This window comes from Python bivittatus, unplaced genomic scaffold (assembly GCF_059951505.1).
Source record: "Python bivittatus isolate LINGU-HERP-01145 unplaced genomic scaffold, Pbiv_v1 ctg000330_np1212, whole genome shotgun sequence".
NCBI classification, from domain to species: domain Eukaryota; kingdom Metazoa; phylum Chordata; class Lepidosauria; order Squamata; family Pythonidae; genus Python; species Python bivittatus.
In genome coordinates, this window is record NW_028277058.1 from 54,026,215 (window position 1) to 54,052,568 (window position 26,354).

The 26,354-nt window shown below is 40.6% G+C and overlaps 1 protein-coding gene across 4 annotated transcripts in view; it reads left to right on the forward strand.

The window, feature by feature from the left end:
- The window catches only part of PDE3A (phosphodiesterase 3A), a 250,210-nt gene that overhangs the window by 117,929 nt on the left and 105,927 nt on the right, over positions 1-26,354 (forward strand). Inside the window, exon 1 of one of the 4 annotated variants that reach the window (XM_088141336.1) lies at positions 386-407. The exons of the other annotated variants lie outside the window; for them this stretch is intronic. Coding sequence (XP_087997462.1) covers positions 405-407 — 3 coding nt within the window. The 5' untranslated portion in view covers positions 386-404. Of the gene's footprint in view, positions 1-385; positions 408-26,354 lie in introns of those variants that run through there. 4 annotated transcript variants of the gene reach the window in all.

Consider the following 26,354-nt stretch of genomic DNA (forward strand, 5'->3'; position numbering starts at 1 on the left):
ATTTAAGAACATTAAAAATGCAGTAGCAAAAATATTAGCAGTTCTGCTATACCTTTAAAGTCATGATTGGGGCTGAAGCAGTATTTGCCACTGTGGAACCAGTTTTCCCTTTAGGCCCCAAAACAATGAGGGAGAGCTAACTAACTAAGAACATTATTTTAGTTTATTAAGTCTCCAACTCCGTAACTCCTCAGAGGCTGTTCCAGTCCCAAGCTCCAGGAAATGCTCTGCCAAGATGCACAGTTCCTGTCTCAGTGCATCGGACTGGAGACCAGTAGCTGTGTCCTCTTCCTCTGCTGTCTTCAGCTCTTTCCCAGTTTGAGAGGGCAACTGCATCTCATTGAGCACGGCCAATCCCCAGCGGTATGCATGCCACTGGTTGAGAAACATCATTGTAGACGACCATGGTAAGTTCCTGGCATAGAAAGACTAGTTTAGAATAACTCTGTCTCGGAATAAACAATTATTAATTGGGGCTGAAAGTGATTATTCATGAGATTCAGATCTTTGGAATGAACGCAGGAAGAGATGTACAGATACTTGGTTTCCTCTAGCCCACTGTAACTGATGTTTAAACAGTGTACAGTGCAGCTCTGAAAGATTGCTAAAATCACTCACCAAAATGACCACTGCTGAGTTTGCAAGCAGTTGCAAGTGTCCAGTGGAAAAATCAAGCCATTAAAAAGGGCAAAGCGAGTGGGTTACGTTTTCCTTGAAGAAAAGGAAACTTGTTAGTCATTATTTCTTCAGCGTGGGATCACTGGTGGAGCACTGTCTCGTAGGAGGGTGGCTCCAGATTCCTTTCTTGTATTGTGGACTTGGCTAAACAGCACTGTAAAGACCAGGGGCTACTGCACAGCTCAAGCTGTCCTAATTTCCTAATGATCCTTTTGTTGGAGGTGGAGGGGAATATGTGTGTTTTGAGTAGGGGACAGTGGGCTCAGTTGCATAATGACTTGCTTTAGTGATGTATCAACAACAACTACCAAAACCTCTTAAAATGCATCACCAGCCTTTTTTGAAACTCTCAAATCACAGTGCTGAAATTTGGCAGCCAAGCAGCAAAGAATGGGAGCAGGTTTTCTTGCTGTTGATCAATAAAAAATGAAGTAACTCTGTTTAGCTTCCGGTAAGTTTAACACACATACTTTGCTTTAAAAAAAAAAAAAGACCCCAAAAGTTTTTAGAAATCTCTACAAATTCTGCCTGTTGCCTATTCTAAGGTTACTATTTTAGCTCTACGCCACCTGATGTTATTGGGTTTTGTTTTATTTTTTTAATTGCCCATCCCAGTCTGAAATGATCCTGTAATAACATTTGCTTGAACATCATTATGGTTCCTTGTGTAATTAGGAATCTTAGGTCAATATCACTTCAGATCTTCCACACTTCAGAGTGTAAGGTTCAAAGGGTGCATCTTCTTCATCCCTTCATTTTTCAGTCTGCCTTCTCACAATGCTGTTAACCTGATGATTGAATTAACCCATGTTCTGGTTTTGCACAGTTCAGACTAACCATATGGAGCCGCTTAAGAACTTGCCATGGTTAAAATACATATTTAGCAGACTGGTGGAATGCAGCGTCTAGGATTGAAATTGACTTAGCTAAGCCTGGTGTGTGAATATAGCCAGAAGGTTTGAAAAGCAGGAAGGGGGCTTTTATGATTGTGCTCCGTTTAAGAAAGATCCCTGATCCCTCAAAAGGCATAAAACCCATGGGTCAAACTACAAAACTGGTGGTGAATACATTTCTTTCCACAAAAAGGAGCTGAAAGGGTAGAAATGATATATCTGTATTTTTCAGTGACATCAATAGATGCTGAATGGATGTGCCTCATATTAAAAGGGAGATCATACAGGCATTTGGGGCTCTTAGTATTTTCAGTTAATACTTTCATCAAATAGTTTATTGAGCCAGGATCCCTGACTTTTTTTATGCATGGATATGATAGCATAGAGCATCTTTCCCTTTCACAAATACTCCTGATTCTCACACTCCACTCGGTAGGAGATATTCTGTCCTGATGTCTTCTCCTAGAATTGAATGGAAGTGTGGGAAGACTTTGAAGTCTGCAATGGGGATGGGAAAAACAAGTAAGATGTTGGTTATAGTATCCACCATATATGTGGTGGATGCTATATGTGAATATGTGTTGACGCTGCATGCGTGTACAAAGAGGTGGGGTTTCAATTCTGCTGCCACGACCACCGGCTTGCCTTTTTTGACCACTATGTTGGTAGGAAGCCAAAAAAGCTGCTACATAATACAGCAAGGATTGTACAAGTAAAAACTAGACACTCACTTGCAAACATCCCCACACTCCACTCGTGGGGATTCCACCAGTTTTTTTCTTCTCCTCTGCAAAAAAAAATTATTTCCCATCACCCTGAACAAGAATGGTCAGGGGCAATGCAGAAGAAATGTCCTGATCCAGACTATTAGCTCCATGGCATTTAAGCACAAGTTTTTTAAAAAAAGAAAATGTGAGCAAGTCTTCACTCCAAGAGCGTAAGCATGAAAGCATATTTAATTTTCAGATCACTGCAGGCAACCACTGGAATAGAAAAGCGACATCTGCGATTTGGTGCGTTTCGTCATTTGGGGAGCAGTATTCTTTAAAAGAAAGTGACAGAACTGTAATTTTGGATTACTTTAATTACTGGGTGCATGATTGAACGCCTTTGCAAAAAGACAAACCTTATGAGACCTGCAGTATTTAATGTTTCTTCACCGAGCAGCTTCTGGATATGCAATTACTGGCAAATCTTTTTTTTTACTTTATTTTATTATTATTAAATACAAACAATCTCTCTCCCTCTCTCTCTTAAGGGTACTGCTGTTGAAATAAATAGCTTTGTGAAAACGATCTGTTTTAGTGGGGAAAATTCCAAGCTGCCTGTGCTTATATTGCTCTCAGAGAAGGCCACATGACTGTTTCGTCCATATATTTTATTTCTGTTTGTTCTTGGATGTATTTGTGGTGGCTGCCGCTTGGCCAAGTATGGGCACGCAGGGTGCTATATCCTCAGCAGAGAAAAACCTGGGCATTGATCATGCTGTCTGGTTATCTGTTTACAGGAGCCGTAAGGGGTGGCCTGGTTTCACCGTCTTGCTTGCTGCAACTCGCTACTCTCAGATTGGTTGAGTGCAAGACTCACAAGTTCCAGTCATTGTTTGGAATTATGGGAATTGCCATTCAGTAGGTCTGGCTACACCTGCTTAGTAGGATAGTTTGATCGAGACCTCTCTTGTTCAGAGGACAAATGCTGTCCTGAACTCTGTGTTGCAATTTCTCAAATTTCCCCATACACGGGAGCATGACATCAAGTAACATCTGTATGACTTTGCTTGGGGAGCTTAAGGGAAGGTGGACTGTATATAGCGTTCTATAGTTTCTGTATCTCCCTTCCTACAGCCACTGAGTGCCAGAATTTGGATACCTCCTACAGCTAATATATACTACAGTATATTAGCTGTATATAGTCATCTATAAGGGTCCATAAGTTCAAATACTACTAGAGGGTTTGAACCCCATAGAGTAACATCTGGCTACTTATGTCTGATGATTCCTAATAAGGCTAAAACTGGTTGTATACTGCCTGCCTCCTGGTGGTATAAAATAGAGAAATTCCCCTCCCCCCCCTTTGTTGTTTAGTCGTTAAGTCGTGTCCGACTCTTTGTGACCCCATGAACCATATTGCGCCAGGCCTTCCTGTCCTTCACTGCCTCCCTGAGTTTGCTCAGTTTCATGCTCATTGCTTCAGTGATGCTATCTAACCATCTCATCCTCTGCCGTCCTCTTCTCCTTTTGCCTTCAATCTTTCCCAGCATCAGGGTCTTCTCCAAAGAGATCTCTCTTCGCATTAGGTGACCAAAGTATCTGAGTTTGAGCTTCATTATCGATCCTTCCAATGAGCAATCAGGGTTGATCCCCCCCCTTACATGAAGTCATGTAAAAATTCATACACGGGGGCATGACATAACATAACATCCATCTCTCTCTACCTTGGGAGTAGGGAAGGTAGATTGTATGTATCATTCTGATAGATTGAAATGTTTTGTTTACCTCTGAAAGAAACTTCCATTTTATACCATATTCTCAGGTTGCTTGAGAATAATTTTTTAATTTGGCATCTGCATCTGTTTGAACTTCAGTGTTGAAGACTGAACTTCATTGTTGAAGATAGCTGAGACCTATGACTCTCTAGTGTTGTTTCTTCTTACCAATTTGTCCATCACTCTGAAAGTTCCAGGCTGCCCACATGTTGCCAGTGAGAAAAAGTCCAATAGGAGGAATTAATTTGTCATTTTCTTCTGAGATTGAATGCATTTGCTGGAAGCTAGAAGGCTCCAAATCACTGGAGAAAAGATGGGACAGCAGAAGATAGGTTCCTCATTTACACACACACATACACCCCCCCATCTTAGCCACCTTGTAACCAATTCAGTGCAAGAACTCCATATATACATGTATATTCCATGTATGTGATTCCTCTGAAATTTTTCCCTTGAAAGATATTGGAAAAATAGGCCAAATATAATAAGACCTGGCAGAAGAGAATCGAGAAAGAATATGCTTTGCACAGCAATATGGCGGCTTGCTTTCTGGGTTGCGAGATAATCCTTTTGGAATCTTGGCTTTGTGTTTTCTTCCGAATTGTGATACAGATTATGGGGGAACGCCAACATTTCCTCCACTCCCTGTTCTTTTTTGTGATTTCTCTTCAGGTAGGCACCTTCATTCAGGGCTTCTCATTCTTATCTGGGCAAGCATGAGACTTTGCAAAGCCCCTCCCCCAAAAAACCACCCAAAACGTTCTCCTACCTCCAATTTGTCTTTCTTTGCTCTTTAAATTATGCTTTTTTCAGAAACAAGATGTCTATTCTCTTGATAGAAGATCTTTTAAAACAGATGAGGGTCAATAAAGGGAACATTTGCTGAAGACTTTAGTGGCTGTCCTTTCTTGCCACCTGGGTTATACTATCCCAAACCTGCTAGTTCCTTTTCGGAAGCCAGATCAAGTTCCCTTACTTCTGCCTTTCATGAGTTGATATAGGAATGTTACCATTTTTAAGAGCCAGGAGAGTGTAGCAGTTAAAGTGCTGGGCTAGGAGTGGGGAGATCCATCTAGTCCCCTCTCATGTATGAAACAAGACAGTTGCTCTGACTCAGCCCTAATTAGTGTCAGGTTCTGTGACAAGTGGGCTGAAAAAAAAAACCTTTGTTGTATCAGACATTGATAAGCTTCGCTGTAAGAACTAGATGAGTGCGATGCAGAACAAGCTTATCCTGAAACTAAGAAGGCATGTGCAGAAGAACAACAACCTTCCCATTGTTTCCAGTGCGTTTTGCCCTGGTCAGAATGAGTTGACTAGTCTCCCAGGTATCCAGGCCTGGCTGGAGTGAGACACCAGGGCTTTGAAAGAGGCAGGTCATGCAGATATATACAGACACATGGACATATTTTTGCTCTTTACTTTTAAAGAGGCAGACCACAGAGGTGCCCTCATGATATTGTCAGTCCATGTTTGACATGTAATGTTGGATCCTAAGTAAGGTCACCAAGCTTCTCAGCGGTATTCATGGTGTCATTTCACATATGCCCATCTGTGACTGGCATCTCCAACATGGCTCTGGTGCGCAAAGACACCTGGAGGCATGCCTTTCTTCAGTGTCAACTCTTGGGAATCATCCTGGCACCAAGATGGCCTGCTGTCCTCCTGTCAGCCTTTCCAGGTAGGCCAGACAGGAAGCACGACAAGATGAGCTAATTCTACTCTTAACAGAACCTTGCAAGTGTGAAAGCGCAAAACTCCTGCCATCTCTTTTTATAGTCTGATAAGTTAGGAAGGATCCTTTCTGAGTTTCTTTCTGTGCCTGTTATGTAGCTGCAGCCCTCCCCCTTTTAATCTGGTTGTTCCCTAGGCAGCATCTCTTCCCCCTGTCTCCCAAGGTCATTCCCACATACCATTACACCTCCCATTGGAGCCTTCATCTTGAGGCCAACCTGCTACTGAAGCAGGTTAAAACCAGATTGAAGAGATCTAGCAGAAAAATATTTTCCATGGGAAAATGACACAAGCCTTCTGCTATGTGAACCTGAGTCACAAAAAAGAGGAGCCCGAGGAAGTTCCATCACCTTGTAGTGGACAGAGGGAATGGCCCTGAGGGACAGGAAGAAGAGCTGCTATCAAAGCAGTGATCAGATGAAATAGGCCTGAGCTCAAGCCAAGAATGTAATGTGAATAAGAGTCTCTGGCAAGCTCCTCCCTAGTTCACATCGAAATAAAGGGAGGGAGAGGAGAAGAGCATTCGGATTTACAAGATTCTGTTACTATAACTTTACATTACTGACCTACATGGCATTGGTTTCCTAGTCTGATCTACCTTGAAGTACTGACACACCTGCAGTTGGCCTGTTGCAGGACTTCCCCCTCCCATTCAGCCATGGGATTCTGTGTCTCTCTTTGGCCATTTCTCCTTCGGCTTCTGGAGAGGATATACCCATGGCCAGCAGCCACAGTTTTCTTTCTGGCTCCAGTAAGAATATTGAGCTCCTGGAAGGTGTTCCATGATGTTCCCACTGGTAATATTACCTGACCTTATCTTCATACTTGCTGCCTTCATTAGCTGTGGCAGCAGTGCTCTCCATCAAGCAGAGAAGTAAGGACAGAGATTACTGTGGTGAGAGGCAATGAAGGATACATATTGGGGAAAAAGTGGAAAGCATCAGAGATAGGGAAGAACCTCCTTCTTTACTCCTGCTCTGTGACAGCAGCTGCAGGAGCAGCAGAAGACAGCCTTACTGTTCTGTGAGGGCAGTATTTTTGCTGGATTATGTTCAAAGTGTGGGAAAAAGACTGCTGAGGGCAGTGTTTTTCCTCTTGTCTCTTATCTTGAGAGTGGGAAGAAAACCCATAATCAGAAGAGAAAGTGCCCTTATTTTGGCTCGGTCTTTTCTGTGGAGAGAATAGGTGTTCCACCAAGCAGTTGTGAACAGCTGATTGAAGGAGCAAAATCACAGCTCCTGTCTGACCAGAATACAGGCCAGGAATGCTTGTTGACCTTAAATGAAATCCAGTATCCAGGACCAGATGGATTGCATCCTAGAATACTTGAAGGAAGTTAATGATCTGGCTGAACTTCTGTTCTTTATCTTTGAGAAACCTCAGCAACTGGGTGAAGTTCCAAATTACTGGAGGAAGTCATTATCTTTGGGATAGGAGGGGAAAGAGTAAGAAAAGCTAGGAAACTACTGGCCAATCAGTCTGACAAGATTGTAGAGCAGATTGTAATGAGATCAATCCGTAGGCATTGTGCAAAAAGATAGCGATTGCTAGACATCAGTATGGATTTGTCAAGAAAAGGTCTTCTTAGGCTACAGTAATATGATTTCTTTCTTTTCTGTTTTGGATTTGGTAACTTTAGCAGTAGATAATGGGGATGTCGTAGACAAACTATCTCAGTGCATTTTCATTAGAAAATAGTTAAGAGTGGGGCAGATGGTATGTGAATTAAGAGAATCCTCAGCTGGCTTGAAAACTGTACTCAAAGAATACTCATCAAATTGGAATGAAGTATCAAATGGAGTATCTCAGGCCTCAGTCTTAGTCTTGGTATTCTGCAACATTTTTATAAATGAATTCAATGAAGAAGCAGAGGAAATCCTCGCCAGATTTGTAAATGACACAAAACTGGGTAGATTTGCTAATACCATAAAAGAGAGAAACTGAATTCAAAATGATCAGTTGGAAAAGTGGGCTGAAAATAATAGAATGAATTCTTCCCTTAAGAAGAAGAAACTAAATGTACATGTGGAGGGAAAAATACTTTGCTTGGTAATAACGTATATACATGCTGTATATATAATACTTGGTAAGGAGAGTGCAAAGCATTTCGACCTTGAAATGATTCATCATTGATCACACCCCTCCTCAAATATTTTGTGCAGATGCAGGCACCATATTTTAAGAAAGATTCAGAGAAAATGGAAGAGGTTCAGAGAAGGAAACCAGAATGATCAGGGGCCTCGAATATCTTAGGAGAAACTGAGGAAACCATGAATGTTTCGTCTTGAGAAAGGACGATTGAAGAGCAATCTGATAGCACTCTTTAAATAGCTAAGGAGAATCAGATAGAAGGTCAAGACCTGATCTCGGTCATCCTAAAGGGCAGAATACATGGAAGGATGGTCTTAAGCTATAGGAAGTCCAACTGAATGTTAGGTGGAACCTCCTAACATTAAGAGCACTTTGACAAGGATGGTGAGCTTTCCTTCAGTAGCTGTGTTGAAGCAGAGGCAGGAAAACTATTTCTCTGGAAGTTTTAATCTAGAGTCCTGTTTTGAAGGTTTGAAGGCTGGACTTAGTGACTTAACTGCTTCCTTCCAAGAATCTGTGAAGCATACACAGAATTCCTTGTTCTTGGATTCCCCATAAGTTCCATACGGCATTTTTACAAAATAACAGTATCCCACCTACCCCAGAACACAAAAATTGCTAGTGAATATCCTGGGACCAATCCTCCAGTTTACTTCCTGGTAAATTGAAATCTTAAGAATATTGTGAATGGGCCACCCCAGCCCCATGGCAGTTTTTTTTTTGTTTGTTTTAGTATTTGCGACGTCCTCTTAAGATGTCAAATGTTTCCATTTCCCCAAAGTTTTGAGGACCTTTAATCTGCCAAGAAAAGAGTCCATCATAATGGTCCATAGTACTTAACATCACAGCTGCATATGTGAATGAATATTGAATTGCAAGTAGAGGTGATCATTCAATCTAGACTTATTTTGAATGAGGATTGTGTACTCCTTATGAACAACAATGGTGCTAATTCACCATCTTTCCAAATTGCCAGTTACAAGTGAAATGCAGGTTAACTAAAATACAGTTTAAGACAATACCGATGCAAATCAATTATTCTCCCATATTCTTGCAGCCAAAGAAATTATATGAATATCCAGACACCCATATGCGTACTTGACATACTGGAAAGCTAACTTAAAAAAAATAATAATAAGTGAGCCTTGAACATAAATGTTCAAGGATCTGTTTCCCGAGTACAAAAGTTTATTCTAAATCAAAAGCCACCAAAGGTGTCCTGAAATCAAGTACGTCATAACTCAAGAAGTTCACAGAACTCTTGGCTCATGAGAATGGCTGAGTGGAGCCGTAATTCACACTTGCGTTTCTTTTCCCCTGTTCTGTCCTTGCTGGCCTGGAAATGTCTTTGGAAAGGTCCAAGAGAAACAGATTCTTCCTCCAACAAAGCTCACTTTGCTTCACTTGGCCTCTTGTTTTGCCCTGAGAGAGTTTGCTTGCAATGTTGTAATGAAGAAAGAAAAAAAAGGACATGGAAGCATTGTTCTTCACAGCCTCCCTCTGTGCCAAAAGTGCACAAAGGAGGCCAAGGGGTTACTATCCATCCTTGTATATTCACAAGTGCACTGATGGTAGCCTGAATTGTTCAGAGTAACCTTGGCCTTTTACAAAGCTCTTTCCTCTTCTATCTTCTATTCCTCCCTATAATCTCTAGCTTTAAGCTCAAGTAGGTTGGGAGAAAAGAAGAGGACTTTCATGTGAAGGTTTTGTTCAACAGTGTTTCTGTTCCCTCACTCAAATGTTTTGTATATGCCTCTGTCTATACATTACATCTGCATAAAATGCATGCATGTGCATTTTAAAGTCCATAACACAAAAGAAAAAAAAATGTTCTATTTTCCCCATTCAGTTTTTATCCTTGGGAGATGAGGAGAAGGTTTTCAAGGAATAATTTGGTGACTGATCATGTGCTTTGCAAAATGGAGATGTTCTAAGTTCAGGATACTCTTCACTTCAAAATGGCTGTTTTGGGAGTTTTACATTGGAACAAAAACCCCTTTGCTCTCGAGTCTTTTCTCAAGTCTACTGGCATTTTTCGAGGATTCTGTCGTAGGAAATAGTGGAAACTTGAAATATCCTTGTCCTAGAATGAGAAAATAGGTGATATTATAGTACATGCTAAGCAGACCTACAATCCAATTTACAGAAAAAATCATGAAGAGGATAATTTTTAAAGAATTAAAATCCTTCAGCAGACAATGAAGAAGTATTCATTTGCATTTGATTTCAGGTTTCCATTGCTCTCTTTGTTAAATGTTTTGTTTCACAGAAAGGCAGCCAATTTAAAATGTCCTAGCAAAAACTCCTCTGCCCATTTCATATAAACTCCTATTTCAGAAGGTCTCAGATTTGATTCCTGGAAAAACCAGTTTGGCCTTGTTAAATGGTGGGTTATAGTTATGTCTGCTATGATAGTCTCTGCTTTGTCACCTCCATGTTATCCCTGGCTAATATAAGCACAGCAGACTTCATACTTGCATGGGGACTTATGTGTAAAGAGCAAATTGCAGTACAGATCCTGCGTGAGCAAACTGTGTATCGCAACATTGAGCCTTAACATGTATCCATGTAATGAAATCTGAAGATAGATGGTTGGATCATTTTGAGTAGGTAGGTCCTTTACCCCTCAGTTCGATCTTTTTTCTTATAACTAATTGCAACAAGGTTTTTGGAATCTACCCACGACTGCCTGCTGGTTCTATCACTTCTCAGTGCCCTAATCTGGAGACAGGTGTTTAGGATTTGCACTGATTGCTATCTGGGGGCTGATGGGAGTTAGAGATGAACACATCTAGAAGAAGCCAAAGCAGAGAAGGTTGGGGTAGAACGTAAATGGAACATTTTGAGGGTCTTCTTGAATTGCATTGCTTGCAAATTGTGGCTTACCGGGGAGATTTTTCCTCTGTTGCTTTTCTGATCAGAGTTTCAGTGGCTTGACCTAAAGTAACTTAATCGCAGTTAGGGTGAAGTGATGTGTGATGTACGTTGTTTGCTTGCTACAGTGGGTGAGAGGGAAACCACAGTGATCTAGGAAGTGCGTAAATGCAAACAGAGGTGAGGTCCCACCTCCCAAACATATGTGTTTGACAGATATGACAGTGTCTTGCAAGGTCATGCGGTATAAGACTTCTTTAGAAGATATCACTCGTGAACAAACAGTTGGAAAAAAGAAACCACAGGACGTCTTCCGTATCTCACCCCCCCTGCCCCCTGGTGGCCTCCACTACTAACTGGAAGAGTGATAAAGCTGTGTTAGGTAGCATTGTTCTTGGAAGGGAATAATTAACCACAGAAAATTTTCGGAGACTCCCTAACTCGCTGCCTGGTTTTGTCCGACGTGGAATTGAAAGTTCTGCTTGAATCAAAACTACAGGAATTTTGGGAGGGAGCCTAATCCATAAATGAGCAAGTTAGCAAGATATACTTAGGGATTTTCTTTGCATTTTTTGTTTTGTTTGTTTGCTTTAAATGGAAAGGGAGTAAATTGCTTTCATGCCAAGTGATTGGGTAAGGACTGTTGGTATGATTTCAAAAAATATGGCAAGTTGGGGTTTCCTAAATTCTAGCTAGCAGGAGATCCTTCCCTTTTTTTTTTTTTTTTAAAATAGCAGAGAGGATTCTTGTAATGTGACGATAACTCATGCTTGCAGAGACTTTTCTGTGGACTTGCCGGTGGTGGGAATCATGTCTGAATGGAATAGAATTTATTTATTTACAGACCAGTAATTCTCAAAACAGAACTTAAAATTTAGAAACACTGATAAAACACAGATACGAAATTTAAAATACAGAACAAAAGAAGAAAGCAAAAAAGCTCAAACAACTGATAACGAGAAGAGAATATCATGTCTGGAATTGCTTTCTGATCAAACCATTTATCCATAATCTTCCCTTTACAAGAAAGCACTTGCTAATGGGTTAGCTGTAAAAATGTATTGGGAACCTTCCTTTCCCTTCCCTTCCTCTGACTGATTACTAGCTAGCCACTTCCTAAACAGCTGTGCTGGCTAGGGATTATGGGCATTGCAATCCAACACACCTGAAGGTACCAAATTGAGAAAGGCACCAAAACTAGTTATGACTATTGCCTTTGGGACTAGATTAGCACATTGAATTATCTTTCACTTCATGCTGCTTTTTTGACAAGTGTCTCTGGTGAGTCTCAAACCATTTTTTTATTCAATGAAAATACTGGATTTCTTTAACATGCACTGGAAGTTCTTTCACCAGTAATGAGATTAATGCACTCTGCATCACTTGTGGCACTCTTGAAATTGCAGGGAAGAGCAATTCAGACACACAAGTGACTATTGAAATCCGCTGTCTGCAGGAAACAATGCACTCCTTTAACATGTGTTGACCACCAAAGAGAAGTGCAACATTTGAGTCCTTCCAAAAATGGTGTGTGTGTGTGTGTGTTTGTTTTGTTTTAAATATAGTTTCACGTGGTTTGTGTTCTCAGTAGCTAAGATCAGGACCGCACGTACCAAACTTCCTCAAAGCCCATGTGTGTGCTCCCAGCTGTAGTTTTTTCGGTTGCTCCTAGCCACAAAATGGCACCAGCCCCTTTTAGTGGCTTTGCTTATGAAGCAACAAGAGCCTCTGCATTTTCTTGCAAAAGAGGGCGTGAATTTGCTTTGGAGAGGCTGTGACAGGGCCATGACCCCACCAGATCCCACGCCTTCGGGGAGGCCATGTGATGAGAGACTGCTGTCTGTTCTGCAGCCTACTATCACCACATGAGAAGTTTTGAGCTGCAGGAAAGTCATTTAATAAAGTTTCAAGAGGGGGAACAGCTTCTGTCCTGTTGGGAGGTCTCATGCAGGGGTGGGCAACCTGAAGCTGGTTGTTGATCGCCAAGTCTCAGCCTCACTAGTGGAATGTTTTTTTAAGATAATTCTTTTAATCAGGAAAAAAAAATGGGAAGCCAGCATGCTGAAAATCAAACCACCAGCTTCTATTATTATATTTAGATCCAAGAATGCTACTGAGCTCCACAGAGCCATCATAGGGCATTCTTGGAAAATAAACGTGGGTGGTTTTTAGCCTGGTGTTTGGGTTCAGAATGTGTCCTGTGCTCAGAAAAAAAGGGCAGGAGGTAGAGAGCAGAGCATCCAGAGGAGGAGGCTAGAAAGAGTGGTGGAGAACAGCCTCACCACTTTGCTACCTGATAAGTGCATGCTCAGCAGTGGTGACTTCTATTCCTAGTGGGCATTCTCATGAGAGAATCCACAACAATCTCTGAACTCCCCAGTGTACCTAGCACTTCCAAAGGGTTGTCTCTCCTTAAACCAGGTGTGTGAGTGTGTTTGGTTATCACCAAAGCTACTCTGCAACTTTTTGCATCCTTGAAGAAACTTATGTTGGATCCTTGGGTAGCAAAAGAAGTATGCTCTCCTCTGAAGATTAATTTCACCTTATGTGGTTCAGCAGAAATGGTGTCCTGCAGCTTTGTCCTAGGACAAAGGAGTTGGTTCCAATTTCAGCCTTCCCATTCTCTTTTCCTTGTCTTACAATCTCAGATGCTTGAGGGCTACTACTTCCCCTGCATGAACATTCTCCAAAAAAGTAGAGTTTGCTATCAGTGAGTGTGGACATCTCCCATAAGTTATACTAAGCCTTCTACTGTAGCTGCAACCCTGTACAGGCTGAGGACAACAGGGCATCGTTTCTCTGCCTTCAGTGTTCTCCATCATTCCCAATACATCTGGGAACCATTTGGGACATGGCCAACTTAATGAGTATCCTACTCACTTCCAGAAGTCATTAAGTTGGCTATTCTAGTGAAAAGGAGTAAAATTCTGCTTAACGATAAAAATTTATTTTCTTCCATGTAAAATTGGTTAGTCTTGAAAGTGCTACCAGACCCCATGTCCATTTTATTGCCACAGACTAACATGGTTCTTCCTTCCTATCTCTTCTACCTTTATTTTGGCAGGGGTGGTGGTGGCTTAGGGCAGAAGATACTTGAGGCCTTCAGATTGTCAGTTCCTCAATGATATATGAATCCAGTCTATAATGGTTGACTGCCACCATGTATTTCTGTGGTTTTCAGCAGGCTACAAGTTTAGACTATGGAAAAGGAAATGGAATTTGCATCCATCCAAGTGTCATTGGACTACAAATCCCATTATGTGAAGCAGTTAGCCATGCTGGCTTTCAGATGATGAGATTTGTGTCTGGCGTCATCTGGTAGAGGTAAAGTCTTCCCATCCCTGCTCAAAAGCAATGAAATTGTGCATACTGATTTTTCATTGGGAGAGTTAACAATCGTTCAGTCACGGCAATGCATTTCTGAATGGTCTGTTTTTAGTTTCTGGAGAATGTCAAAAATAGTCCCAACAGACTTCACTTGCAAAGTATTGCACATCAGCAAAAGTGCCTTGCATGTCCTCTTTGAATTTGTAAATGGATGAATTTCCATGAACGACCCTACAGTTGGCAAGGAGAAAGTTCAGAAGCAAAGATGTTTGAAATTCAGTAATTTTGCAAAATACCCATTTGGGCTGTAATAAAAAGGAAAGGGAACATATTCTGAAACATGTGGTCTATCTTGAAGCTATGACATTCTGACCATAATAACAGGAGAAGTTTTTCTGAAACTAAGAAGTAAAACGCCTTTTTAGCAGACCACGTATTATATACCACATTATGTACATTAGGAAAAGCTGTGTGCAGTGTAGATCATTGCCTGTTTTCTACATTGAAAAAGAATCTAGAATGATACAGAAATTTGACAGAACAGGTTGATGAAGAAATGCATGAAAAACAGACGTGGAATTGTAGAAATAAAACAGGGTGTGGGGAGAATTTCTACTTCATGTATATGTTTATAAATCTCTGCTCTTCTGCAGAAATAAAAAATAAAAGGCTTCTTTGTACATATTTCATTTCTTCTACAGCATGTTAAAACATCAGTTTTTTTTTTCCTCTGAATGAACTATTTGAAACCATGCCCTTCTCAAAACACACAGTGTCTCCTCTTGATTTGGGACGTGTGTGGATGTTAAAATCAACATTAATTAAATGGAAGATTTAAGAGAAAACAGTCACCCATACAAATGATACAATAGAAAGATCTTTGAAAAACTCTATAACTGCCCAACACAAAATAAAGATTTAAAAAGATATCTGGGGTTGAGTTAAAAGGGAAAAAAAGATAGCTTATTTAGATCTTGATTGTGCAAAGAAATGACAGAGAAGAGAGTTGCTCTGTTTGTTTCTTAATACTTATTGAAACAGTTAATATCTGTTTCCATGATCTTTTCCATTTTCCTCAAATCTCAATAGAGCTCTGCTTTTCTTTCCAATTTCTTGCTTTTTATATAATTGGCAGCTACCCCAACACATTTCAGTTTAAGATCAAAATGTGTAAGCTCCTTGGAGCAATGCCTTTTGTTATACACACTGTTTTCTAAAGTCCAGGATTGCACTGGGAGAAATTAACAATGCTGTGTCTGTTCCTTGCTGCAGCTGAGAAACATTTGGAGTAATCCTATTTATTTATTTATTTATTTACTTCCTCGTGTGTCTTATTTATTTCTTATGCTGTCACTCTTGGGGTGATGCGCAATGAAGGCACCACAAAAATAAATACAGAGGCTTAATAAAACCACAGTCAAATTAAAATGGGCCCTCAAGGCAGCACTTAACCTAAAAACATTGCAGAGCGGCAGAGCTTCTAAAAGAGAAAAAGTCATGGCAAAATAAAACTGTCCTTGTTTGGCACCATAAAAACAGCAGAGAAGGCATTGGGTGGACTGCTCTAAAGAGAGTGTCCTATAGTTGGGAGAAGTTGCTGACTCACCTTGGTGTATGAGGGCATTGGAGCAAGATCTTTGATGATGATCTGTGATGACATATGGGGCTGTTTTCAGGATTAAATCCTGCATTGGAAAGTAGGCTAGGCTTAAGTAGAAATTTTCTTAGATCACAACTTAGTGCTTGATTACTCAGAAGACTCCGCTGTTGTGTTTGAAAGGCATTAAATTGCCTTTCTGTTCAACTGGTCAAATTGCCTTCCTATTAACTAGTCACAGTGGTTGGTCCTACAAACGCAAGCAGGATTGGATCCGGTTAATACTAGTTGGGAAAGCACTAGGAAATCCAAGCTGTAAGCTACACTGGAAGTCTACAAAAATAATATCATGTAAAAAGAAGTAGCAGACTGCTTCCGTATTTCTGCCAAGGAAATTATATGGATGTGTCCATGTAGTAATCAGGAGTCATGTTTGATATCTGGTACTGTAGTCATTAATTTTTTTTAGTATTAATTCAGAACACTTATCTGCCTAGCTTAGGATTTTTCACCCACTACATTTCAGGAAGAGATTTTATTAGCCCTATCTGAAGACACTAGTGGTTAGACCTTGATTTTTTGGCATGTAAAGCAAGTGGTCTTGTTTACCAATCCACAAAGATTGATATATTTGTGTTACGCTCCTTTCATCCCAGGTATAAAAGCTGGCATACATGGTTCTTTCTTCCACTTCTGTGTTGTCCTCATAGCAACCATGGAAAGTTGCCAAAGTTGAGAAGAGATGATTGGCATGAGCAAGATTCCTCTGGGCACTTCATGACTTAGTGGGGATTTTAAGCCTAGCGAGCTGTCATCCAATGTGGCTTAAGCTCCTGACAACTGGCTGGGGAATTCTGGGAGTTAAAGTCCACACATCTTACAGTTGCCAAGGTTGAGAAATACTGGCCTAAAGGAAGAGCTAAGATTTGGCCCAAGACCGTTTGATGCTACTTCCTGCAGTTTGGGGTACTCTAAAATAATAATTTCCTTTAGTCTCAGACTGATACTTAATTCACTGGGCTTCAGCATGTAGTGAAGTAGCTCCTTTTCTTTCATTTCTTTTCCTTTTTTCCTCTTCCTTTTCCCCAAACGAGCCAGTACAAATATGATGATCTGTGGAATCATCATCCAGCATCTGATTTATGTTTTATAGAGCAAAGTTCAGTAGAGCTTTTTAGAAACAGGAAAGGGTTTCCTGTTGGAAAGGCAGCTCCCTTTCATCAAAATGTTAGAGTAAATCTGATTGATTATTGTCAACAGAGGGGTGACGGTTTCCCCAGCCTGGTGCACTTTTCTCCGATGCATGGCCACTAACTAGGCACGATGTCAGAAATTATCTGAAGGGTCCCAGACTCGAGAAGAAGATCTTGAGCTGTTGCAGTTCTTTATTAGAACCTTCTTGACCTTTCATGGTCTTGTTTGCAAATAGCTTTGGAACCAAGAGGCAGTACTCGACACCCCCTTATTTTCTCTCTGCACCAAGCCCCAAATCCCTTCCTCCTCCTTTGTAATCACAACCAAGCTAGTAAAAGGACTTGCCACCACTGCCTCCAGCATGGGCTGACAGCATTTAGTGGTTAACTCCCAGAGTACATCCTTGAATGCAATGCGCTATTCCATCCTTATGATCTTTTTATCTTTCTTTCCACCTTTAACTTCTCCCTCCACATTCCCCCCCAGCCCCCTTCTGCCCCCATCGTGTTCTTCTCCCTCTTCTCCTCTTAAACGATGCTTCTTGGGTTAGTTCAGTTCCTTGTCTGTTGGAACCGTGACGTCAACGTCTCTCTGTGAGTGACCCTTGTGGCAACCTGCAAAACATTATACACTGTGAATAAGAACTTTCTTATTAAATCTGCAGCTGGCTGGTTGCAGACATATGGCAGCGAGGAAGTTCTGGAAGAAAGGCTCCGACTGACAAAGAACCCAGTCTCTTACACCATGGTTTATACTGGCACTTCTTTCTGTTTATATTACACCGTGCCAGGGGCATGCCTTTCCATAGCTTTTCTTCTCCCCTGCTCCCCGTATGCATAATTTGCGTGTGTGCAAACACCGCCCCCCCCCAATAGGTGTTTAACTTTTGAAAGTTAATCAAAGAAGTTAATCAGCCTTTCTTATACTGAGAAGACAAGGGGCATTTTATTGACAGGTACTTTAAAGGGATTTATTCAGATTCTTCGTTCAAGATGTGCCTAATGGCTTAAAAAAAAAAATCCTACATGAGGATGGAACCCAACTCTCACATACCTTAACAGAAAAAAGGCACGGTTCGATCTAACAGCGGCAATCAGACAACACATTAAGCTATAGTGTGGTTGGTTTGCCTTAGTCCGGGGTGTGAACTAAGACTGTGGTTTATAAAGGGGTTATGGTTTAGTGTGTTGTGTGAATGCAGCCAACTGTGCCTGATTCTGTAACTGTCATTAGAGCATTGTATGAACACACCAGTGAGAGCTCCTTTTGCTTCTCATGGGATGATTCTCCTAAGCAAAGACACCATGAAACTTTGCTTTAGGCAGACTTTGTGAAAAGCTCTGAATCTTTTCAAAGGTGCTATTCTGGAGGTTTGTTTATTTGTTAGATTTCCATGCGCACACACCACACACACACACACACCAAGTTCCCAGCACCAAATTCCTAACAGCATTGGGGTGAGAAGAAAAATTACATAACATATCTGGCTAACAACACACATTAAGCATTAATATTTTCTGCCGAGTTCAAGTAAGTCAGAAGTAAAAAAAAGCTAGCCTTGGACTATCTTAGGAGCCATAAAGATAGAAAATGGTCCTCAGCTTTTGCAGCATACCAGTTTCTTGTTTAAAAGAAATTAAAATACGAAACTCAGAGTGGGGAGCCTGGTGGCACCAGGGAAAATGTCCATGGTTTGATTAATTCTTATAGGCACTACTTTGCTTAACCTTATTTTAAGACAAGGATGGACAGAGGATCGTGGTCTACTAGTACAAGGATTTCTGGCTTGCACGTGTTTAATATGAGCAGCAATAAAATTCTCAACTCCATCCAAAAGTACACTGAAATGAAAGTTTGTTATCAGCAGAAATGGATTTGGATGTATACGGACCATAAGCGGAATTCCATAACAAATTCCTGACTCAAAAAATATATGTACTGTATATATTTTAAATTTGATATGCATTCCTTTTTTTAATGTCTAACTCCACTTTAGGTTGTGGGGCTCTAGTCAAAAATGAAGTTAAACTCCTGTGTCTGCTGTCTACTCACCATGCAAAAGATAAAGGAGTGAAAGGGGAGAAGGAGAAACTGGATTCGAGCACTCATTCTTATCTACAACGTTCTTACAAGACCAGTTGGAATGGAGACAGTTCAAAAAGAGGAGAAGCCAAAATTTGCTAGTCTTTCACCTGAGCCAGTGGCAGAGTTTTGCTTTGTTACAGCCAACTGGAATGAGTGCCCAGTAGACAATGTTACACTTTGTTCTGCAGAATAGATCAACTTTGAAGTGTGTGTGTGTGTGTGTGTGTGTGTTGTGAGAGTAATCCAAGTTGAAGGTTAGGAAAAGAATAACTTTCTACTAGTAAGAGGAGTTGGACTGTGAACTCAGCGACCAAGGAGAGATGTATGTCTTTGGTCTGGACATATTTAAGCAGAGGGTTGAGGGTGCTACCAGTTGGGGATGCTTTAATTTATGACAAGCACAGGACTGGACTCTATAGCCCTTCAAATGCTCCAATTTTATAAACCATTCTGTTTTTCAGCTTTGTAATACACAGAGACACGCTCCCAAATGCTAGAAAAGCTGAATTAAAATAATGTACTTATATTGCTTAGCCTAGGTTTAATTTTATTCTAGTTTTTTATTATTATTTTAGGTTAATTGATATACATAAATGTATGTGTACAATAAAACGTATATATACACATCTATAAAAGCTGGAATCTTTCCAGGCAGATCCAAGCAAGCTCCATCAATAGAAACATTTACTCCAAAATAAACAGGCTCCTGTACTTGTTTTTTCCCCGTATCAATAAATTCTCTTTAAATAGCCCTTTCCTTAATTAAACAGTGTTCTCCTTCAGCCATATTCATAGCATTCTAGATGATTCCCAATCTTTCCTCAATACACAAAATGCTCAACTTTAGGCACTCAGAAATCAAATTAGGGTGGGGACACAGGGACACATTATCTTGGTTCTCTTGCCCATTAATGGGAAAAAGCCAAAATGTAGATGTGTTTGGTTGAATATACAGATAGTTCTCATTTAGTGACCCCAATTGGGACTGACAACTCAGTTGTTAAGCAAAGTGGTCACTAAGTGAAACCATGACTGTGCTTATGATCTTACTTCAGCTTTCCTTTGCTTTATAGACCTAAGAAGGTTTTAAAATGCAAGGACTGGTTGTAAAGTTATTTTTTCATCACCATCATAACTCTGAACAGTTGCTAAATGAGATAGTCACTAAACAAGGACTATCTCTAGTTACAGATTGGGCATTCAGTGTTTCCAATTGTGCAAGAAGCCCTCTACAATTTCACTTATCATTTTCTAAAACCTGAAGGAAGGCTATAGCATTCTGATTATTTTTTAAATTATTTCTTTGACTGTAAATACCAAGTATGGCTCTTCCCATATACTGTTTGAGGGAAAGCAACCCCTAACAGGAAAAAAAAGTTTAGCCACTTACACTGCACTATCTTCTCAAGAGATAGGTCTAGAATCTGCAGGGAAGCATGGACAATGATGACGTAAAGTATGCTGAAATGCATTTCAATATTTAAGTTATTTCTTCTACTGTAAAGACCTGCACAAGCACATAGGGTGTGCATGAAACATTTTCAGGCAGCTGTGTTCCAATGAAACAAAAATCAAGATGTTTTACAAATACTAAATATTCATAGAAAAATGAATATTTTAACAATATTTTAACAACGCCCATTGAAAGCAGTGACCAGCGTTGTTGGGCATCTGCAGAAACTCACACCCCCTGAAGGGCTCCATGCCTCTCTAAAGCTGCCATTGTTCTTCTTGGCCCCTATAAATCTACTTTCTGGTTGAAACAGAGTGCAGAAAGAGATCAGGGTTAGCACAAAGGCAGTTGGTCCACCAGATCAATTTGCTTTTGTGCCATTTTTCTGGGCAGTGGTGGAGGAATGGCATCTTTCTCATGGGCCCTCAAAAAACCTGGAGCTAACTAGAACCAGCATTGATAACTTAAAAATAATCTTATTATACAGTGATGCCTCTTTGGTCGTTCAGAAGATTTAATGTAGTGTCCAGATTAACCACATCTGAGAGGAGAAGACTCGGGCTCTGATTTATAGTGTTTTTTGGTGAAGTGTTTAGAAAAGAAAGGAAGTCTTTCTCTGTTTCTGAGAATTATATTGGCACATGGACACTGGCAAAATTGTACATGTTTTAATTTACCATATCTGCCCTGGGAATTGTACTTCCCAAATCATGGGTTAGGGCTGCTTGGAAAGTTCAAAATCTGAATTCTCCTTATGCTCCTTTAAAGGTAAAGTAAAGATACCCTTTTGCTGAGCTAGGCTCCTGGTAGACCACATAGACACAGCTATGCAAGAGATATTGGCAACACACAGTAGAAGTTTGCCACTGCCTTCTTCTGAGATGTTTCTCAATTTGCCAGTCTAGCCTATTCCTGATGTTCCCTAGTGGTCTCCCATCAAAGTACTAACCTAGCCCTGCTTAGCTTCTGAACTCATGCAAGGATATCACACCTTTAATTTGCTTGTCCAGTGAGCCTACAGTCTGTCTAGCTGATTTTTGACTTCTGATATACTTTGAATGATAGAGCTAGAAGGGCCCAGTTGTCTGATTAGTTCGTAATCCAGAATCAACACATTCCTCCCCAAAATGAGATACATTTAATAAGTCCCTTTTATTGTGAGTCTTTTTCTACTGCTCAGATAATTCTCTCATTAGCACAAATTTTCTATTGAAAGCATTTTTTTTTCCAAAAGAGGTCAACGACTGAGCTTTTATGAACTCTCCCAGGTCCATGGCAGTCCCTGCTTTAAAACGGCAAAAATCTGGTGAGATTGCCAAAGGAGGCTGTGCAAACCTCAAGAATGGAGGTTGCCCAAATGTTGCAAGATTTCTCTCCCCATTTTTGTTATTGTTGTTGTTCTATAATTTGATGTCTGGTGCTTTAAAAAAGCTGATAGTTTTCTTGCCTCTGCTCTTTGCACTTGGTTTTGCAGTTCTATTTCATGATTTGTAGTAGACCACTTAGATGAGTTTCCGTCATTGGGTTTTGAGCAATCTCACAATTGCTTGGGCCATTTTGGCTTTCTCCTTGGACTTCCATTTTACTGGTGCAAACACAGGTGGAAAGGAGGGGAAGCAGTAGGAAATGAAGTAGCAAGGAAAGCAGCAGGTAGGAGTGAAAAGATAGAAGGTAAGTGATGTAAAGAATGATCATGGAGCACTCTAAGTATCCCTTTGGGCTGCAAATGAACTATGTTTTGCATTCCTATGTTAGAGATTTCCTTTTTTCAATTCAAAGGAGACAGTTGTTGAGCTTCATAGCATTCAAGATCATGCATCTTTCACACTGGATTACAGTTTCACTTCCTTCATTCCTACCTCCAACTAACTTCTCTAGGGACTGTCATAACAAGGAATCTTGCCTCTTTGCATGAATTTTGCATGCATTTATTCAGTTTAGGTGAAGATAATTAGAGTTACTGTTACTACAAAGTTGCCTGTTCTGGGTGCCTCTGATTTATTTCATTCTCCATCTCACCATACCTTTAACTTTGCAGTGCTAAAGTATCTTTTATGGCCTACTATTACCTTCCATGGCTGTTTGTTCTGAGCTTTGTGTTTGATTTTAGGCATGTTGACATGAAGAACAATATAATCTTCTGAGCTTTCAGAAATCCACCAGATCCCATTGGATTGGATAAAGTCATGGACAACTGCTCTATTAGTCTTGAAGATCAGTGTTACCTTCAGGTCAGGAGCCATATGTCTCCAGTTGACCAATTGAATAATAGCAGAAGAGGGATATGTCTTCATTTCCTGCTTGTGAGCATCCTAGTGGGATCTGGTTGGTCACCCTAAGAAATAAATGCTGGAGTCGGATGGACTTTGGCTTAATCCAGCAGGATTATTCCTGTGTTTTTATGATATCTCTATTGGATCTCTCCATTTGATTCAATTTTTGTTATCATCAATGAGTCTTCTACTTTTAAAAACAAGAACATTAAAGTTCCCACTTCCAGAATTAGCCCAGGAGAACATATACAGGGTTTCTACCTTTTGGATTATAAATTTTGCCCTTTTTGACAATTCTTGTCTGAAAATGTTTCCTGCTGAGATATATATCTCCTATGTATGTTTTCAAGCCAATTATTTAATTCAAAGTCAGTAAGAAAGGAAGATAGGTAAAACCAATAAAATTTTATCCATACACTGAAACTTCTTGTTCTCAGAGCTAAATTATGCAGTATGTTAAACACCTAGTCTTCTTCCTTTTCTTCTTTGCTTCAAGATAAGTCTGTGTGGCCCTTATCCAGATTGAGACAGCCAATATGGAGGAGGAATCTTTATTCCCCCCACCATCCCCAGGCTTTGTTTTGTAAAATTTTCCTACCCCAATGTATATTTTTGCATGCACAGATAATAGTTTAAAAAAAAACTGTGAAAGAAAGCCCTGGGGAGGGGATTATGGTGGCCTTAGTCTGAATTGGTCTCCATATGCTTACCCTAATGTAAATAAAACATGGAACAGCTGTCATACACTACATATTTAACATATTGTACAGTTTAGCCCTGAGAAAACAACCTTGGAAATCTTGGATCTCAATTTCCTGTGTTGCAGCCTAAATGTGGTTTCCAGGACCACATGGCAGCATTTCCCCATGCTGTTGGTATTGATGGATGGGCCTGTCAATTTTGGTTTCACGGAGAAATTCATTTTTTCCAGCCTTAACTTGGTTGTATCCGATTTCTGCATTAGTCTGCAATGCTTTTTAAAGGACATCTGCACGCGGACATTTTTGGTATACAGTTTTCCCTAATAGAAGGTATTCTTGTTAGTTAGCATTTGCATTTGGGGTGCAGTTTTCCCCGGTTGTGCATGCATTATTTAATTGGCCCAGTGCATTTTAAAATTGAGGAAAGTGAATTCCAAAGTATAAACAACATTCCCTTCACATACTGATTTGGGACATGTAAATAGATAATTTTGTATAAAAAGGCAAACCAAAGGGACCCTAACCCTACTCCTCCCCAGGATGACACATGCCCTTATCTGCCACTTAATTTTCTTCTTTGAAATGTTATTAAGGTGGCTGAGACACTTTGTAAGCTGGGAACTGGGGAAGCTTTGTCCCTGAAAATTTTGCTGAACTACAGTTCCCCTCGCTATCAATCAGGCTGGTTGGGGAGTTGAAGTCCACACATCTTAAAGTTGCCCAAGTTGAGAAATGCTGCGTTCTGTAACATGTGGAAGGTTCCCCTCCCTGTCTATAAGCTGGTGTTTCCACTGTGCACATAGGACTGCGCTTCCCTACTGGCTAACTATGAATGCAGACTTTGACTAATTTCCCCCAGTTTCCTGCTGCAGCCAATTGTGGAGTGTAGATCGCCTAACAAGCTGCATCAGATTTGAGCGAGTGGAAATTTTAAAGAGGATTTTTTGATCTGTTTTGTCTCGTGGGAAGAGTGATTTTTATCAGGACAACGAACGAGCAGCATTGATTAAAGAGAGGATGTGGATAGTTTGATCTCTCTGGGAATATCAAGATCTGACTCACTATAAACTGCCTTAGTTTGCACTTTTCCAAATGCGTGCTCTAGCTCTTAAAACTGACCTGGAAGATGATCCTCTGCGTTGCCTGAACCTCCACAGCTGCTGGGTTTCGGAGGATGTTATGCCAACATCTCGCTTGCAGTGTTTTGAAATTTGTTTTCTGCAAAAAAAAAAAGAAGAAGAAGAAGAAGAAGAAATAGCGGGGGGAGGCTTCTGTTTTCTCAGGATGCTTGAGGATTTTTTCCCCCCTACATTTCTCTTGAACATATTTGATGGTTGCAGGCAGCAAAGGGATCCACTGCTTATGGAAAGCATTGATGTAAAGCCTCCTTGGCTGCTGCTTCACCCCAGTCTGAAGGGAGGAAGAATAGACGAGACTTAATTACATCACAGACTGAAAAAAAAGGGGTAATCCTAGCAAAACATTGCCTAAGGGGTAGCAGTTGCAACTCATAGCAAGGGGGAGTTTACACATGATGTAACAAAACTAAGCAATGTTCAGGGACGCAGAATTGCCTTTGTTGTCTAACAGGTAATTTAAGTAAAATAAATTAGAATGCTCTGGGAATTTAGAGAGGAGTGGCGAGATGAACTGCAAATGAGATTTTCTGGAGAGCTGGCGCTATAACAAAACGTAGACCGTGGTTTCTACTGCACTTACATCACAAAGGCACCATCATTCAGCAAAGGAGATTTTCCTGAATTGTAGTGGTTAAGGTACCAGGCTAAAAACAGAGATGGTGAGTTCTAGCCACGCCTTGGGTACGAAGCCATCTGGGTGACCTTGGGCCAGTCCCTCTCTCTCAGCCCTAGGAAGAAGAAGAAGGCAGGGGCAAACCACTTCTGAAATCTTGCTAAGAAAACTGCAGGGACTTGTCCAGGCAGTCACTAGGTGTCAAGAATGACTTGAAGGCGCACACACACTGCTGTGGGGAGAACGTAAAAATGAGCCAAGGATACAGCTCTTCTGAATGTTGAGACATGATCTGGTGAAGTGAGGAGAAGGTTCCTCATGAAATCTTCCTCTGAGATTCTGTTGTATGTTGTCACTGGTGGCCAGCTGGGAGCCAATACATTCTTTAGGATCTGGAGACCATAAGCTCTCAAACCAGAGGAGAATGCCAAAGTGGATTTCATTGAATAAATATTAAGAGAGTTATAGAGAAAAATAATACTAATCCACATCCCCTCAGTTTGCCAGGAACCCCAAAGAAAAAGTGGTAGTAGACGGACTCCCAGGAGCCCACAGTTAGGTAGCATCCTCCTAGAACTTTAGATCTACACCAAGGTTCGAAGGGTTGGGGGCTTTTGCTACCTTTTTGTACTTTTCTTAAGGGACAGGAGTATAAAAAATACCACCTGAAGATGGCTTGGTCATGCTTTGGGGTGCTCTGATAACATCTCCTGTAACTCAGACAGTAGACCCATTGCCAAATATATTTTTATAGGAAAAATTATTTCTGATAAACATCTGCTCACCATCCCCAACCCAGTGGTTGTTAGGTTAGAGAACTCATATTGTCCTCTTTATCTTAATAAAGTATACAGGTAGTACATATACATGTAGGAATAGTTCAATCATTTAAAAGCTCAAAGGGGAAAGTAGTTGCTGAGTAACTTTTTCTAAGCACCTGTCTGAGGACTTTGCAATGCAGAGCTTGCTAATTACAAACAAATTGCCTCAGCTGACTAAGTAACCCTTTCTGCACAGATATATCTTATATGTGCAAAAAAAAAAACAAAAAACCAGGTGTTCACACTTCTATCTACTCACCAATCTTCTGCTATGCCACTACATCTTGAAGCATGGGAAGAGGCTATGGAGGCTTCAGACCATTGGTGTGACAGGGCAGTCTCACATACTCCTTGGCCACCATGTGACAAAATACTCCATTTGTGAAAATTTCACCA